This window comes from Denticeps clupeoides, chromosome 5 (assembly GCF_900700375.1).
Source record: "Denticeps clupeoides chromosome 5, fDenClu1.1, whole genome shotgun sequence".
Lineage (NCBI taxonomy): Eukaryota > Metazoa > Chordata > Actinopteri > Clupeiformes > Denticipitidae > Denticeps > Denticeps clupeoides.
The window spans coordinates 25,573,073-25,589,456 of NC_041711.1; the positions used below are offsets into that span (position 1 = coordinate 25,573,073).

The window sequence follows — 16,384 nt, forward strand, 5'->3', positions numbered from 1 at the left end:
CAGACATTTATACCCCTGGCCTACAGGAAGTTGTCACTGGCCTACAGGAAGTTGTCACTGACCAATCAGAACCTGTTGTTTCTGATGTCACGCCCCCGGTGCCTCCCATTTGGTGAAGACAAAGAGGGTGGGTGGTCCTGACGGCTGATACTTCGCACGTTGACGTCGGACAAAAGACATGTAAAAACCGGGGTGTCGAATCTTCACCCACAACCGTCGACACAGGAATGTTACACTTCCCCCTGCAGACATCTGTTATGCAAGACAAAGCAGGCTCCCGCGATGTCCATTCTTACAAAGTCAATGGTGGAGGTATTCTTTACCAGAGGTGAATATTGTAATAGGAACATATCATGTATCATTTTCAATGGCATATTATTTAAATGTGATTTATTTATCAGATGACTTATAATGAGAAAAGTGTCCCATAGGTTAATAAACATTTTACTTTGCTCTACAGTTAACAATCTATTTTCATGTTTCCACAGAGCTGGTGTATCTCCTGACAAACCAGCAGGTACAGGGTGGATACTTGTGCCCATTGGCAGTAAATTAATGCATGTGAGCTAACACCAAGGCCACATAAAATGTATTAACTGACTATGTACTGTGATTATATGGCCGTCTGTAAAGTGGCATGCCTCATGCGTGTAAGGGTAAGGTATTCTGAAAATCATTGCAAGCATTGCATTAAAGATATTTAAGTTATGTAAGAGGAAATGGCAGAAGTTGCTCCAGTAATGTACTTAAAGAGCAGTGTCTTGGTAAATGAGGCCAGTGAAATGGTATTGTGACCTTTCAGAACCATCACTGATAAAGTGTTCTAGTGAAACAACAGGCCTCCTTACAAACCAACCAGAACAGTGATCATTATTTGGCAGCTGTGAGTGACAAACCTTTAAACAACATTTTTTTTTACAACATTTTACCAATGGGAGATATTTTAAACTATTATCAATAACAATAAACAACTGGATTTTGTGTATTAAGTTATTAATGACTTCTCCAGTCTTCCCAAAAGAAGAAATATAGTCTATGCTGACATAGATGTATAATAAAAATATTTACAAGAATTAAGTTTGTACTGGTTTAATTAACAGACGTGGTATTAAATTATAGTTTACAGAAGTCAATGTGACAAAAAAGACTATATATAGCCCTATATGTTTTTATCTAATGCCTGCATAGAGATAGCACAGTTTTACCAAAATGTCTCAGAGGAACAAACTTTGATAAAAAGCAGTCATGTTTCACAAGGATGTTTTGTCTGCTATTCACCAAACTCATATTGCAATACATGTAATATAACAAGCAGATTACAGCACATGCTGTCAGATGGCTAGAAATTACAGTGATGATCAGTACTGGACTAACAGCAAACAAAGCATTCTCTAGGATGAGCATATTCTGGCATCTTAGCACATTAGCAGATTCATTAATAACAAGATCTGCAGCCAAAAAAATTCCCAAGTGAGTTATTGCATATTAAGGGCCCTTGTTCTCAGCTGGTCTCTCCAGGAGGGTCTTAATACAGGTGTACAGTGGCTGGCAAACTCTCTGGTAAGCCTGTGGTGTGAGGTGAAGGTAGTCATAGAGGTCCTGGTGGGAAATGGTGCCATCGGACTGCACAAAGCCAGGGTCCACATCCAGGTAGGATGCACAGCTGAGAGAGGACAACTTACCCTGGACCAGCTCATTCACTTTGGCATTACGCTCCCGTAGTCGGTTGGGACTCTTACCTCTTGGCAACAAGCCCTGTTGGACAGCAAGGATGTTCAGTTAACAAATTCTTTATAAAAAATACAGCCCCCAGGTAGTCATGTGGGGTCATAGAAACTACTGTGTACCATTCTGAAGTGCTGCAATGAGATTTTGGACTTGCCTGCCACATCAGTTTTTCCAAATTCAATTTCTTCCTGACTTAGAATTAAGCCACACACCACATTTAGCAGATTTATTCAGTATATATTACCATGCCAAGTTCTTACATAACTCAACAACGGAAGACTAATGGTATGTAATCACACTACCATGGGTTTGCCATAGCGGAATGCATTGCTATCTCTTCCCAGGTAAAAAGTGCACAGGCACCCTGGTAGGGATAAATCAGAACATGAACACCTTCTTCCAAGCTCCAAGGTCCTGTTCTGAGGTTCATGTGCTTATTGTTGGTGCTTACAGTCGTGGATACAGGATAGAAGGGCCATTCTGATTGAACCTGTTGTTGTTGTTGTTGCTCAGATCCTCACTCCTGCCATTTTTCCAATTTACAGATCAACTGACTTCAATTTCCCCAGCAGAAGTTTTGTTGTGGCCTATCAAATTGCCTCCAAAAATTGGAGGCAATTTGAACCTGAAAAGTTACCAAAAATGCAACAGTTTTCAGTTTAACTTGGTCTGTTCAAGCATGTTTTCTTGTTTCAAATATGTCTGGAATTAATTTTTACATTTATTATCTTATTACAGTCCCTGACTGTAGGAACAAAGTCTTGTCTCTTGTGTACAAATTGACCTCAAGTGCCGCTGAAATATATTTCTAATCAAGATTTTTTTTTCACAAGAAATGGCTCATTTTATTCCCAACAGCTTTTGTAATAATGTTTCAGTGCAAAACGAAACTCTAATATTCAAAGCTTGGTAAAGCCCATTGAGTCAAATATTTTTTATTTTTGAGTCAAGTGTTGTCGCCTTGTCACCTGTGACTAATAATGGATGTCTCAATTATGTCTCAGGTGTGTATAAAATGTACCCCAGTACACTAGACCTTCACATCAACTTCAACTAGACCTCTGCAAACATGCCTAAGACTCTGAGACTAAAGTGTTCATTATCAAGAGGCTGAAGACCAGATCCACTGCTGATGTGGCAGACACCTTTAATGTGTCTCAGCGTCAAGTACAGAGGATAAAAAAAAAAAGATTTGAAGAGACTGGAGATGTTTTTGACAAGTACAGGTCAGGCAGTCCAGGTCACCCCGCAAGACGATTGCTCGAGAGAGAAACGTTTGTTGGTTTGAAAATCCAAGGCCAGCCCATTTTCCACTGCACCAGAGCTCCACGAGACCTGGTCACCTGAAGTCCCTGAGTCAACCAGAACAGTATCGGATTCTGTCTCGAAATGGCATTTGGTATTTGCCAAGGCCCACAGCCTGCTAAAAGATGGATGCTGGAAAAGTGGCAGAAGGTGGGTTTTTCAGATGAATCTTCTGTTGAATTACATTTACATTTACATTTACGGCATTTATCAGACGCCCCTTTCCAGAGCGACTTACAACCAGTAGTCACAGGGACAGTCCCCCTGGAGCAACTTAGGGTTTAGTGTCTTGCTCAGGGACACAATGGTAGTAGACAGGATTTGAACCTGGGTCTTCTGGTTCATAGGCGAGTGTGTTACCCACTAGGCTACCACCACACCACAGTCGCAGCAAATATTGCAGTTCTACTGGAGCCTGCATGGATCCAAGGTTCACACAGAAATCTATGAAGTTTGAAAAATAATGGTCTGTGGTTACATACACCTCCTGTATGGGGGTGTGCAGGGTGGAAGGCAACATTATATCCCATAAAAGAGGCCAAATTCTGCAGCAGGATGGTTCTCAATCACATACTTCCATCTCCACATCAAAGTTCCTCAAGGCAAAGAAGATCAAGATGCTGCAGGATTGGCCAGCCCAGTCACCAGACATGAACATCATTGAGCATGTGTGGGGTAGGATGAAAGAGGAAGCATGGAAGACGAAAATTGATGAACTTTGGGAGGCATGAAAGACTGCTTTCTTTGCTATTCCTGATGACTTCATCAATAAATTGTATGAATCCTTGCCAAACAGCATGGATGCAGTCCTTCAAGCTCATGGAAGTCATACAAGATCTTTCTGTTTTGATTAAATGATAAATCTTTTTTCAGTGAAACTAATACATTTCAATGCATTAAACAACATTTGGTAGCGTTTTAGGTTTTCATATGAGCTATTTCTTACACCAATTGATTAATTAAAAGTCAGGTTAATAGCAGGTGTTTCTACAAAATAGAAAGTGACTAGACTTTTGTCAGGGACTGTATATAGTCACCGAACACAGATAATGTATTCCAACAAATGACAGAAAAAAGAAAGAGAGAAAGAGAAAACAACTAAATATTAGAGAAACTGACCAGCACAAGGCAATGAGTGTGAGGGAGCTTTGTGTGGATCAGGTGTACAATTGCAATGATGCCCCCACATATATCTTCAGGGCTGTGACCATGATTGTTGGTTCCAACCCACAACACCACAACCTGAAAAAGAAAAGGATCATTGATATGAGCAAAATGAGTGTGCTCATTTTCTAGTGTCATTATTTAAATGTAAAGGTTTATTACACTAATGCTGCACCATACATTAGAAACTGTAACAATCCAAAATTACAAAGATTACCCAATCACCAAGATTACAGTGGAAGTAAGAAGAGGAATTGCGTTTGTACCTTGGGACTAATATATTCAAGTTCTCCATTGGTTAACCTCCACAAGACATGCTGTGTGGCATCACCACCAATCCCAAAATTCAATGCATGAAGGGGGGAGAACAATTTTCTCCACACCTGCAAAAAAAAACCACATCAGTCCAAAATGTAATATAAAAGTTAACATTTTTATACTGTGCTGACATTTGGACAATGATACTCAACATTGTACCTCAAATTCATGTAGGAGTTGAACAAGAGAGTCTCCAACAAAAAGTACATCAGGTTCTTTGCCTTTGCTTCCTGACACAAACCGATTGTGCTAAGAAGAGAGTGAGGACAAGGACGGATGAGCTCCAAAAAGGGCACAGCCTAACGCAACACAACAAAGGATACTCGCTTGAAATGAAAAATTATTTGCACTCACCATGCTCATCCATCGGCCATCTCCCTGCGTGTCTTGGCATGGATTAGGAGTAGCAGCAGGATTGGAATTAGTCGGGCTCATTGCTGCAGCTGTCAGAAATACAATGGAGGTCAATGTGTCACCTACCCTGTACACAAGCATGTCAACACATGGAGCTACAAAGAATCCATTTACAACCACAGCATTGGGCAGATGCTCTTATCCAGAGTGACTTACAGTACAGGCCAAAAGTTTGGACACACCTTCTCATTCAATGTGTTTTCTTTATTTTCATGACCATTTACATTGGTAGATTCTCACTGAATGCATCAGAGCTATGGGTGAACACGTGGAGTTATGTACTTAACAAATAGAGGTGAAATAACTGAAAACATGTTTTATATTCTAGTTTCTTCAAAATAGCCGCCCTTTGCTCTGATTACTGCTTTGCACATCTTGGCATTCTCTCGATGAGCTTCAAGAGGTCGTCACCTGAAATGGTTTTCCAACAGTCTTGAAGGAGTTCCCAGAGGTGTTTAGCACTTGTTGGCCCCTTTACCTTCACTCTGCGGTCCAGCTCACCCCAAACCATCTCGATTGGGTTCAGGTCCGGTGACTGTGGAGGTCAGGTCTCCACTTTTTGTTAAGTACATAACTCCACATGTGTTCATTCATCGTTTTGATGCCTTCAGTGAGAATCTACCAATGTAAATGGTCATGAAAATAAAGAAAACACAGTGAATGAGAAGGTGTGTCCAAACTTTTGGACACAGAACAATTATCTAACTATATTAAAACAGAATAGTTGATTTGCGTCGTATTTAATATAAATAAAACCAGCTCGTCCACCGGACACCAGCACAGGAACGGGCAGCTGTTAATGATGCTCCTCATTTAGCGTTTTGCTGATAAATATTGCCAGCCACTGCTGCTGAATCTAATGAAATATGCCTGTTGAGGATTGGTGACGAACATCCATGCAATTAAGATTAAGATTTTTTTTTACTTTATTTCAAAAACCATAAATAGGTGCATGGCTCACAACCGGCCGTGCTGCCATCACGGATGCCACATTTAAAGTGGCAGAACCAGATCTGCACTGAACCAAATAAAAACAATGAAAAGCACACGAACGACCGTTTATAAACGAATTAATAAATGTAGCTGCACCAAAAGAGTAATACCTCATGCACTTGGCGTTTTCTCCTTCCTTACTGAGGCGCTGAAACCAGTTTCACGCCCAGATCACACCATTTAGTCAAAATAGGTAGGAACAAAATCGCCTTGAACAGAGTCAAAACCAAAATATATATTTACAATTACAAAAGACAAACCTTTCAGCAGTCAGAAAATATAATCATCTTTCACATTGAAATGTGCATGTTCAATATCATCCAAAAGTGAATTTTGTCGTGTTGTCTTTTACATCCACCCCCCACGGTTGGAATCGTCTGATTGTCATGAGTGCGGAAGAAAATGCTTCATTATCAGCTCGTTGAAAATAAAAGGACAGACTCGGCAGTAATAGGAAGAAGTGTTTATATATATATACATATACATATGTTTCTACACTTACCAAAGTAATTCTAGCAAGCAGTCTCTTTTTGTTTGCTATGTCGGTCTAAAACAAATGCGTCTACTGTGTTCGCCATATTAAATGTGACTTATATTATGCGTGAATTTAAATGTTTCGTTATGGTTGTCGGTCCACAGTTATCCTCGCTCACCTTTATATAATATAAGCTCGTCCGCCATGTATTTAATGTTCGTAAAATCCGAAACAAGATTCAGATGAACATTCCGTCCCTTTAAAACAGGTGTAACAGGAAGCTGCCATCGCACCTCCACGGGTGACCACGACTACACGTTACTTAGCAACAGACGGATTTGCTCCTGGTGTCGGGATGAGAAACTTCAGATGCTGAAACTGTTAACTAGATTTTAGTTGAAGGTAAGACTCTTGTTAATTTAGCGGAATTAGCTTTCATTTGGGTAAATTAGAGCTGATAAGGTTGCTTGCTGACTCATTCAGAATATTAACATTTTTTATAAATATGTTTTCCTATTTTAAACAGAATATTGATTCAACAAATCTTTAGCACAATGAGCTGTCCACACAGCAGACAAATTAAAAAAGGGGTGAGCAGCACTGGCAGCAAACACTTCAGATCACAAGAGAAGGCCACAGTCTCCATCAGCAACGCTGTCCCCTGTTGTGACCGCTCTGACATGGCAGGGACGTTTCCTGCTCAACGCAAAATGAAACGCCTGAAGACCTATAAAGAGAGAAGCCAGATACGAGATGGACAGAAACTGCGCCAACGTCACCACAGCAAAGCAAAAGGACACAGCCATGGACACAGCCGTGGACAGTCTCAGTTTCAGACTGCAGTTGCAAAGATCTTTCCACATCTTAAGCCCTGCATCATCACTGAGCGACGTCTTGTTGGACACCAAGGCTTGTTCAACCATGAAGTTAAGTCCTTTGACATTGAACGTCTGTTAACTAAAAGCAAGAAAGGAACACGGTCAGATACAAGAGGGATTCAAAACAGCAAGCACAAAAGTTCTGATTCTCAGGTTCTAATGTCTCCTTCTAATGTAGGCGACTCTGATGGAGGCATTGATTGCGCTGCCAGTCCTGAGAACAGCATACAGCACCGTGCATCACTGCACACTGCAAATGCAGGGTCTATACCGCAATCTGCTGCTTGTGGACAAGCGCTTCAGAGAAATCATGATGCTTTGCTTAAGCATGTTGGGAAAAGTCTCACATCAACTCAAAGTGATGAGAGTCCTGAATGTTGTGCTAAAGGTGAGGATTCAGGAGCCTCACTCATCAGGAAAGACTGCATGGCTTTGTGTTCCTCAGAAAGCGACCCTGACCCCTGTTGTCCCTCGAGAACCAGTGCTGTGTCTAACTCTACAATGAAATCAAGAGCCAACACTGCAGTACCTGAAGTTTCAAGGACTTTTAAAGTGAAGGAGCAATGCTCACAACAGGCTCTTAAACCCCAACCAGCTATTCCACTGGATCTGACCCCTGGGTCACATCCGTCTATAGGTGATGGCAGTTTAACCTCAGATGGGACACAGAGGGAGTTATTAAGAGCAGATTCCAAGGAGGTTTCCCGGCAGCAACAGGTAAGCATGGTGGCAGCCCGTCTGTGTCAGTCTCTGAAAATGCCACGCAGAAAACATCTATTGGATGAGACCAGAGGGGTGCTGCTCCAAGCTTTGAGAGAAAGACACGGCGCTCAGATTCAGGAGAACATGCTCAATCTACAGAGACACCTCTTTGAGCAAGGACAAAACAATAGAGGACACATATCTTTGGGAAAGACCCCAGCATTGGATGATCAATGCATAGGTACAGTATTCTGCAATCATATATGCCTTAAATATTTAAATACTATTAAACTTAATGTTTGAGTTCTCCAATATTTAAAAATGCAGATTTTTATAGATTTTTTTTTTTGTATTTTTGTTGGCATACTCAATGTTGCACAAGGCACTGGACAAGATTGCATGGAGCAGCCACACCTTGACTCTCAAAGGAAGCCTTACTGTAACAGAAGGAGGAAGCAGCCATGTCCACAAAGACGTTCACCACTTCCACTGGCTTTCACACCACAGCATAGCTCTGAGCGGGTGAATGCAAACACTACACAAACTAATAGTGTCTTGATATTTTACAAGTACATTCTACTGCTTAATGCACTGCTTTTGCAGATCATTTATTTGGTTTAATTTAAATGTAATGCACATGAAATGTGGGTAAATATTAACAGAGTTACTCAGAATGAGTTTTAGTGATGATAAGACTAATTTATTTTAGGGGTGGCATTTGGGTGTTGGGGGAGGTTAATAATTAATTTTGGGACTGGTCTGTCCATAAAAATAACTATTGCATGTTCTAAATGTGCTTTTTTTGCAGTGACTCAGTAGTTGCTGTAGATGCTAAGTGTAGTCTGACCTTAAATCAGCATTTATTAGTTACAACCCGTCACTGCTTTATTGTCCTAAGGCAGCACCCTGGAGTCTTAAACTGGGAGCTGAAGAGGAGGCCATTAAGCCACCGCTGAAGACCCCATCTTCTCTGCTCGCAATGGACATTCAGCACACTTTTACCTCGTCACCCTGTTCTTCGAACTGGGGCTTACAACAAAACCAGATTTTTGGTGAATCAAATGTTCTGTTTGATCAAAAGGGTATCAAATTTCAAGCTCAAGGTGACCATTTGGAATGGAGACTAAACTCAAGTTTTTTGTGCCAGTCAAAACATTTTGAGGATTCGTTTTCAAAGAATTGCTCCGTGGCATCAGATATACATATGAAAGACAAGAATGCAATTTTTTTTCCAGAAAACCCACAAATTCACCATCACTCTTCTGTTATCCATTCCCAGCCTTCAGCCAGTAATATTAACAGGTTCAACAGAGATTTAATGTCGTTTTATCCTGCCTCAGAGCTGCTAGAGATTGGGATGTCTCCACTACTTCCTAGTCCAGAGCATTGGTCATACCCCAGGATGAGGTTGTACTGACTCTTACAAAGCCATTTTTCATGACAATCCCAGTTTGTCAAAATAGTTTGCATTTCAAATGTTGCAATAGCATATTTTCTTATTTTCTATAGAGGATTGGAAGTGGCAAATCTCAATTAGCTTATTACTTCTGATCCAAGTTAGTAAACCATTAATAAAGACTTAAGCAATTATGTCCCCCAACAAAATGCATTTAAACATGCTTTAACATTTTCATTTACGATTGCAAAAACAGTCACTGATCTAAGAATAAAATGTGACAGCTGAATGTTTAGCACATTAAATACATAGACTTTATTTATATGCACTATAAACATTAAAGAAAAATGCTACTGATTAATTTGTTCTGCTCTATTCTGTTCGGGTTCTTTTTTTCCTGTAATAGTCAATTTATCATTTCAACTAGTCATTTAAAAACTTGTAGTAACAAATGTTGTTGCATTCATGATATTTGTACTCAAATGACAATATTGTTCTTTAATCAACACAAATAAAATTATATTGAGGTTTCACTGGATTAAATTCCACAACTGTCATAATTATTTTATGTTAATACAAATGAAAATCATATATCAAATTTTCTTTATTACCATCTAAAATGATCATAAAAGCATGTGCTCATGATTTTTCTCTGGCTGGTGTTCAAAATTTTCCCTCTCCAGTCCATCATTTTTCTTTCTGTGCTCCTCCACCATTTCATCATCCTCTTGGGATCTTAAATTACCACTTCTCAGTGCTCTCTTTAGTTGATTCCAGAAGATCCCCTGTGCCTGGTCTGGATTGGAAGAATCACATCCTGGCCATTGCAGGTAGGTCTTTTTAAGCATGACATTTCGCATGCGGTGGTAAGCAGAGATCTGCCTTTCTGGTATTGGCTCCAAAAAAACTAGTACAAGAACATCACAGAGCTCATGGAAGAGGCGGTAACTAGCTAGCTGGATTTCAAGTGAGCACCACTCACTGCGCAGGAAGTTCTGACTGATCACACACACAGTCTTGCGGCTTTCGTACACAGCTGCCACTATGTTGTCCACAATGTAACGGCCTGGCTCAAAGTCACGGTGATGAAGACAGAGTTGGAATCCATCCCCTTCCAAGTTTGGCAGCAGTTTTTCTAGGACCCAAGGTTCATCTGCTGAGTTGTAAGAGATGAATGCATCATATTTGCATTCCTTCTCCTGCTCCCGCAGCCTTCGCCATTGCTCCCCCAACCATGACCGAAGAGCATAGTAGCCATACTTAATATGCCAGTAGAGCTTGGTGTAGAGCAGAGGTATAATTGAGAACAAAAGGGTTAAGCTGCTCGTTGTGGCAAACAGGTAAAGTCCAATGTCCAGGTAACAGACCTTTGTGTCAAAGTTGTGGAAAGTTGATCTGTGGTCTTCAGGACATGTTAAGCTGTAAAGATAGACCATCTGGACGTTCTGGTTTTTGTTGGTCCAGTTCTGTAGGTCAATGTTGGGACACGTGCAGCTGAGTGGAGTGTTTCTTAGGTCAAGATACCTGAGGTTGGGAAGGTCTTCCAGCACAGACAGGTCCATAGTCTGCATGGCATTGCGGTTTAGCTGTAATTTCTGCAGCAAAGTTAAATTCCCAAAAACGTCCTTGGAAAATGAGCCAATCCCCATGTTTTCAGCACTCAATGTTACCAGTTTTTGCAGATTTTTAAAAATTCCTGCTGGGAGTTGTTGAACCCCAACACAAGAGTTGTCCAGGGTAAGAAACTCCAAGCTTGTCAGATCATCAAAGGTGTCTGATGCAAAACCAGATATATGATTATTTGTGAGATACAGAGATTTTAGAGTACTTAATCCATGAAAGAATGCATGAGGAACCACGGTAATGCCGTATGGTTGCTGTGAATCTAGTTTAAGGTCTTCGAGTTTGTGAAGATGTTTGAAGGGAGAAGTGGTTTTTCGAGAGAGGTACTGAATTTCATTTCCTTGCAGATCCAGCACCTTTAGAGTGTCACAAAGCCTTGCAAACAGGTTGATGTGAGTATTTTTAAGACGATTACGGTCAAGGTAGAGATTGGATAGGTTATGAAGTCCTGCAAATGAATCTTTTTGAAAATGACTGATTTTGTTCCCTCCTAGATCTAAAATCCTTAGCTGACTTAGATTTTGGAAAGTGTTGTTAAAAATGACAGCAATCTGATTATTACGAAGGTTGAGTGTCTTCAGTCGTAGCAGATCAACAAAACTCTTTTCATAAAGATCAGACAAAAGATTATTATCGAGCCGCAGGGTTTCAAGATGTTTTAGACCACTTAAAGCATTGGGGTGCATGTACGCAATTATATTTATATTCAGTTTTAGGGTTTTTAAATATGGAGTGGACCTAAATGCAAGCTGATTGACTTTTAAAATGCGATTGTAACGATAGCTCAGGCTTGTCAGATTTGCTGTCATTAAATTGTTCTGGCAAGTCTTCAGTTCAGTCAAATGGTTGTGCTCCACAGTGATGTTCAACAAACGTTTATGATGTTTTAGGAAGCTGAGGCAGTTCATATCATTTATCTTATTAAAAGAAAGGTCTAAAAAATCAGTGATATTAGGACATGCAAAAAGGCTGTTAAAACTCTTGAGCCCATTCCTCTGTAGTATCATTGTGTCCACTGTTTTGTGTGACTTTGTTAACATTGTGCAGGCATTTTTTAACAGTGCATTATTTATTTTTAAGCCAGAAAAGTCCACTTTTGCAGGGTTTAGGTGTTTGCTGAGGTTAAGAAGTTCTGTCAAATTCACACTTGTGTTACACAAGCGCAAATATGTAATTTGACCTAAATCTAATTTATTGAAATGTTTGGATAAGAGTCGTCTGTTGTAAGAAAGATCTAGCACATGGATGTTGCACAGAAAAACATCACCACAATTCAAGGTCACCAGACGGTTATTGCTGAGATAGAGGTTAGTCAGCGACAGTGGAAGATTAGCAGAATTCTGAAGGGTTTTTAACACATTAAAACTCAGATCCAGTTTTGTCAGGTTTGTCAGCATCTTCACTGATTCAACCACATCCGAAAAATTATCCAGGCGGTTTTTACGAAGACCTACGCTTTCCAAAGTAGTAAGACCATTAAAAAGGTTTTTAGGAAGACTTTGTAGCTTGTTATTACTTAAGATGAGTTCAGCCAGATTTGATAGGTTGTAGAATGCATTGGGAAAAAGCTCTGTTATATTGTTAGATGAAAGGTTCAGAGTTTGCAAATTGTCAAGTCCTCTGAATGCATCATTTTCTATGAAGCTTAGCTGGTTGACATCAAGCTGCAAATTAATCAGGTTTGGAAGATGCTCAAATCCACCTTGAGGGACATGGTTGATCTTGTTATGTGAAATGTTGAGATGAGTAGCTGAAGTTCGTAGGTCTCTCACAATGTCACTGATGGAAATGTTTGGGACAGGACGGTTCATACATTTGAAGGCTGTGTGATTGGACCTTGGGTCCTCAATACAGTTTCTGAAGCTGTAGCTGAAAGTGAGCTGAATAAGATGAACCAAAAGAGTTGCTGATGTGACTCCATGGTATTTGCCCTGTGCCATTTTCAACTAACCCAGATAGAAAACCTATGCTGGCATGAAGTCATCTAGTTGGTAACCTGTAAAAAATGAAAAGTTACAAACAAAGTAAAATTATTTGGTTTCACACATCTATGGGGCAAAAAGATCAATCATTATATATTTTTGGTTTTGTAATGCGTATCTATCATACGCATAATTACTGTTATTATAATTACATTCTAAATTTTTTATTGTGCGATATTCAAGGTGTAGCAGCATTTAAATGTTTTTTTTTGTATTGGACCTTTGACCATTTCTTCCAATAGCTGTGTTGCATGACAATATTTAATACATTAAGGGTGTCCCTCCTTTTTTGCAGGGATCTATAATACATTATAAATCTTCTAATGTTGCATGACTTCTTCATCAAGCCTGTTTGTCATCTCATTTTGCTGCTCACTTGCCAATATTCTCACAGAACATAATAAAGCCAAATTGTCACATCTGCCTAATAATGTTGTGACGGTGAAACTTTCAGTTGTATCACCACAAAATTCTTTTTCTAGTGAAATAATTTACCTTTGTTGACTTGATGTAATTTGTAAAATATTTTATGTAAAATATTATACATGACCGATTAAACAAAATGCCACTCTATCAATTTAGGATATCATCAACATGATCAATAACAATTAATGCATTGGAGAGGACATTGTGATAACAAAACCCAAGTTATTGATTTGTCTTACCGGTATTCAAAGTCTTGATCTCTAGAATGCAAGTGTAAGAGACAGCATGTTCTATGTCTGTCTTTCTGAGTTCTTCCTAAATTACAGATTCTACTTCATGTGAATAGAAAGAGGAACATGAAAGAGTGATTCTCTGAATTATAAGGAATTGTGCACCACAAGGATGTCAGCAGCCATTTGCAAAACATGCTTTCTCCACGTTATAACAATACTTTGGCAAAATAATCTACTATAAATTCACATTTTAGTTTGTGCTGATATTTGCCATACTTATTTGTACATGACATACAGGAGAGGCCATGTTGGAATGCTGTTTTTTTCTATGACTGTGGATCAGAATTGATATCAGACAAACTGGAAGCCCATTGGGGGGGGGATGTGCTCCAAAAAGAGGAACAGAGCATAATGCATAATGTAAAATTGGGGAGGTAAGACAGAGAACACAACTGGAAACAGGCCAATTGATTTGAAATACATTTAATGAAAAATATATTTTAATAAACATTTAATTATGAGTTCAGAAGTTAAAATCACATGTTAAAATCATAACAGCATTGAATGTAAGAACTTTGATTCATACGAAGCAGTTGGGTTATAATATAAAATACGGACCCACATCTCTTTCATTTACACTCCTCTAGTCTTCTGCTCTCTTGCCATCTGGCAGAGTCCACACAGAGGACAGCAAGACATGACTATCCAGTCATCGCAGATGGAGCCCTGTAGGGGGAGACATATCCAAATTTCATAGTTGAAATATCCTGACAAAGTCTCTCTTGAAATTGGAGCTGTCATACTTACATTGATGCTGTATCTATTTCTGATGCCGGTCCTCAGAGCAATTAGGGCACCGGGAAGGAAGGGTAGACAGCAGCTTTCACCATGATCTTGAGCCACTTTGCAGCCAAGAATGCAGGGTATAAATGCCCCACACAGACCTATGGATGTTGAAATAAGACTGGACATTTCAGTGTATGAGGTAAAATACATAAAAATATTTATTTCAAATGTATCATAATAAAAGTATGTGTCAAAATATTGTGCTGGTGCTTGAATTACTTTTAGAAGCTTCTACATATTTAATTGATAAAATAATGGTCTTTAACATGCAAACGAAACTCTTACAGATGCCACAGTCTTCGCAGCAATCACACACATTGGAGCTCCAGTCGGAGGAGCCAGAAGTCACTGTGAAGCTTGTTACTGACACTGGCTGAGTGCTGATTATTTCTGTTTGGTATGCCATGCCTGGAAATATAGGCTGTGTTATCACGACTTCACATGAACATGCATGAAATGATCTGGAGATTCAGGAATCGTGACCCACACTTTCTAGATGTTCCCAAAATGTTAGAGTATTGTGGAACAGCCACTGCTGAACCGTGTACTAAATTAAGCAGCTTACCTGTGAAGATAGAAGCCTTTCAGCATCGGGTGGTGTCACACGTCTTGAATGAACACAAAGATAAGGTAGAAGTAGGGACTTCTTTTACTCTCTTACTCTCTTATATCTGCAGTGTCGTCATAGCTGGAACTGACCTTACAAGCAATGTATAGTGTTTGGTTTTGGGGTGTAGGAGTTTTTGTTCTTTCCCCACCTTCACATGACGTGTACTGTTATCAAGATGTTGTTATCAGTCCATTAAAGGGATGGATGTGTGTGTTTATTTCTCAGTGTGTCGGTTGCGATTGGGCCTCACCTTTCTGTGCCACATTATCAGCGCTGTTAATGACAGACTAATGAGGTACTAATGAGGCAGAAAACTAAATCTAATGCTGCTATGTGTAATAAAGGACTAGTCCAGTTCAAGTTTTCCATTTAAGTGTACTAGACATGCTAAAAGTTGAACATGAATCCTGTCACTTTGTTAAGAGTCAAAAGGCATCAAAGATTTATTTACATAGTGTATTTGTGTTGAAGGGAGTGTCCATGGTACAGTTAGATAACACCTAGTACTGTTTAATTTTTTTGTAGAGATACCTTTTCTACTTTGCAATGCACAGCTTAAGATGGATCTAAGTCTATTTAACAAATCACAAAATGCATTGGAGAATGGTTCAAAATAAGCCTAGGTCTGCTATGCAACTCACTTTGTGAGACCACAGAGACACAAACACATGATGCTGCATGTATAGTACACTGCTCAGCCATTACATTAACACCACCAGTCTAATTTAATCCTGTCTATTCGTATTGCCACCAAAACAGTTCTGACCTGTCCAGGTGTGGATTCAACTGGACCTCTGTTTTTGGGGGAGGCAAAGTCAGCACCTTTAACTCTCTCTCATCCTCCTGAAATTATGAGGGATGTTACGCACTTGGCGGCATTGTTCAGGTTAGATGCGTAAATGTAAACATAAAGACCCGAGCCTGCAGTGCTTCATGCTGCCTCCTCTTTCCCAGGTGAAAAAGTACTCACCTGCCAGTCCACCTGATCGAGAGTTCACATGGCCTTTGTACACAGTTTCTGCAATGAACAGGTACCCATGCTGACTGCTTGTCCATTTTGGGTTCAGTATTAACCCCTGCACACCAGAAACACCTCACGAGATGTGCAAGAGGCTTGCAGAGGCTTGTTGCTTCGATCAATGGTTCTCAAAGTGGGGTCAACAAAAAACAGCAAACAGCAAACATGTGTATGCCTCTTGGATACCTAATGATCTCATGGATCTACAGATCACTCATACTATCTCATACTATACTATATTCACTCATACTATAAATAAAAGTATGATATACA

General features: G+C 39.7%; 4 protein-coding genes across 8 annotated transcripts; 1 reads left to right on the forward strand and 3 right to left on the reverse strand.

Moving 5' to 3' along the window:
• Positions 1-1,073: 1,073 nt before the first annotated feature.
• On the reverse strand, positions 1,074-6,120 carry pafah1b3 (platelet-activating factor acetylhydrolase, isoform Ib, gamma subunit). Of its 3 annotated transcripts, none has more exons than XM_028979121.1 (6): positions 6,033-6,111; positions 4,870-4,958; positions 4,675-4,764; positions 4,464-4,580; positions 4,153-4,275; positions 1,074-1,755 (listed from the first exon to the last, which is right to left on the reverse strand). In XM_028979121.1, exons 2-6 carry the CDS (start codon positions 4,948-4,950, stop codon positions 1,486-1,488), a joined length of 681 nt encoding a protein of 226 aa, XP_028834954.1. In that variant the 5' UTR covers positions 4,951-4,958; positions 6,033-6,111; the 3' UTR covers positions 1,074-1,485. The 3 variants fall into 3 exon arrangements, with proteins under 3 accessions (XP_028834954.1, XP_028834955.1, XP_028834956.1); XM_028979122.1 differs by lacking the exon at positions 6,033-6,111 and adding an exon at positions 5,341-5,394; XM_028979123.1 differs by lacking the exon at positions 1,074-1,755 and adding an exon at positions 1,762-2,353 and having other exon boundaries at positions 6,033-6,120.
• Positions 6,121-6,310: 190 nt separating this feature from the next.
• prr19 (proline rich 19) lies at positions 6,311-9,806 on the forward strand. Of its 3 annotated transcripts, none has more exons than XM_028979117.1 (5): positions 6,311-6,428; positions 6,666-6,799; positions 6,924-8,218; positions 8,360-8,499; positions 8,876-9,806. In XM_028979117.1, the coding sequence occupies exons 3-5, from the start codon at positions 6,952-6,954 to the stop codon at positions 9,392-9,394; spliced, it is 1,926 nt and encodes a 641-aa protein (XP_028834950.1). In that variant the 5' UTR covers positions 6,311-6,428; positions 6,666-6,799; positions 6,924-6,951; the 3' UTR covers positions 9,395-9,806. The 3 variants fall into 3 exon arrangements, with proteins under 3 accessions (XP_028834950.1, XP_028834951.1, XP_028834952.1); XM_028979118.1 differs by having other exon boundaries at positions 6,322-6,369; XM_028979119.1 differs by having other exon boundaries at positions 6,327-6,799; positions 8,880-9,001.
• Positions 9,745-13,728, reverse strand: tlr21 (toll-like receptor 21). The gene is made up of 2 exons (XM_028979116.1): positions 13,644-13,728; positions 9,745-12,992 (listed from the first exon to the last, which is right to left on the reverse strand). Exon 2 carries the CDS (start codon positions 12,934-12,936, stop codon positions 9,997-9,999), a length of 2,940 nt encoding a protein of 979 aa, XP_028834949.1. The 5' UTR covers positions 12,937-12,992; positions 13,644-13,728; the 3' UTR covers positions 9,745-9,996.
• A 542-nt stretch (positions 13,729-14,270) lies between these two features.
• Positions 14,271-14,889, reverse strand: cnfn (cornifelin). Its single transcript, XM_028979408.1, has 3 exons — positions 14,769-14,889; positions 14,445-14,581; positions 14,271-14,363 (listed from the first exon to the last, which is right to left on the reverse strand). The coding sequence occupies exons 1-3, from the start codon at positions 14,887-14,889 to the stop codon at positions 14,271-14,273; spliced, it is 351 nt and encodes a 116-aa protein (XP_028835241.1).
• Positions 14,890-16,384: the final 1,495 nt, after the last annotated feature.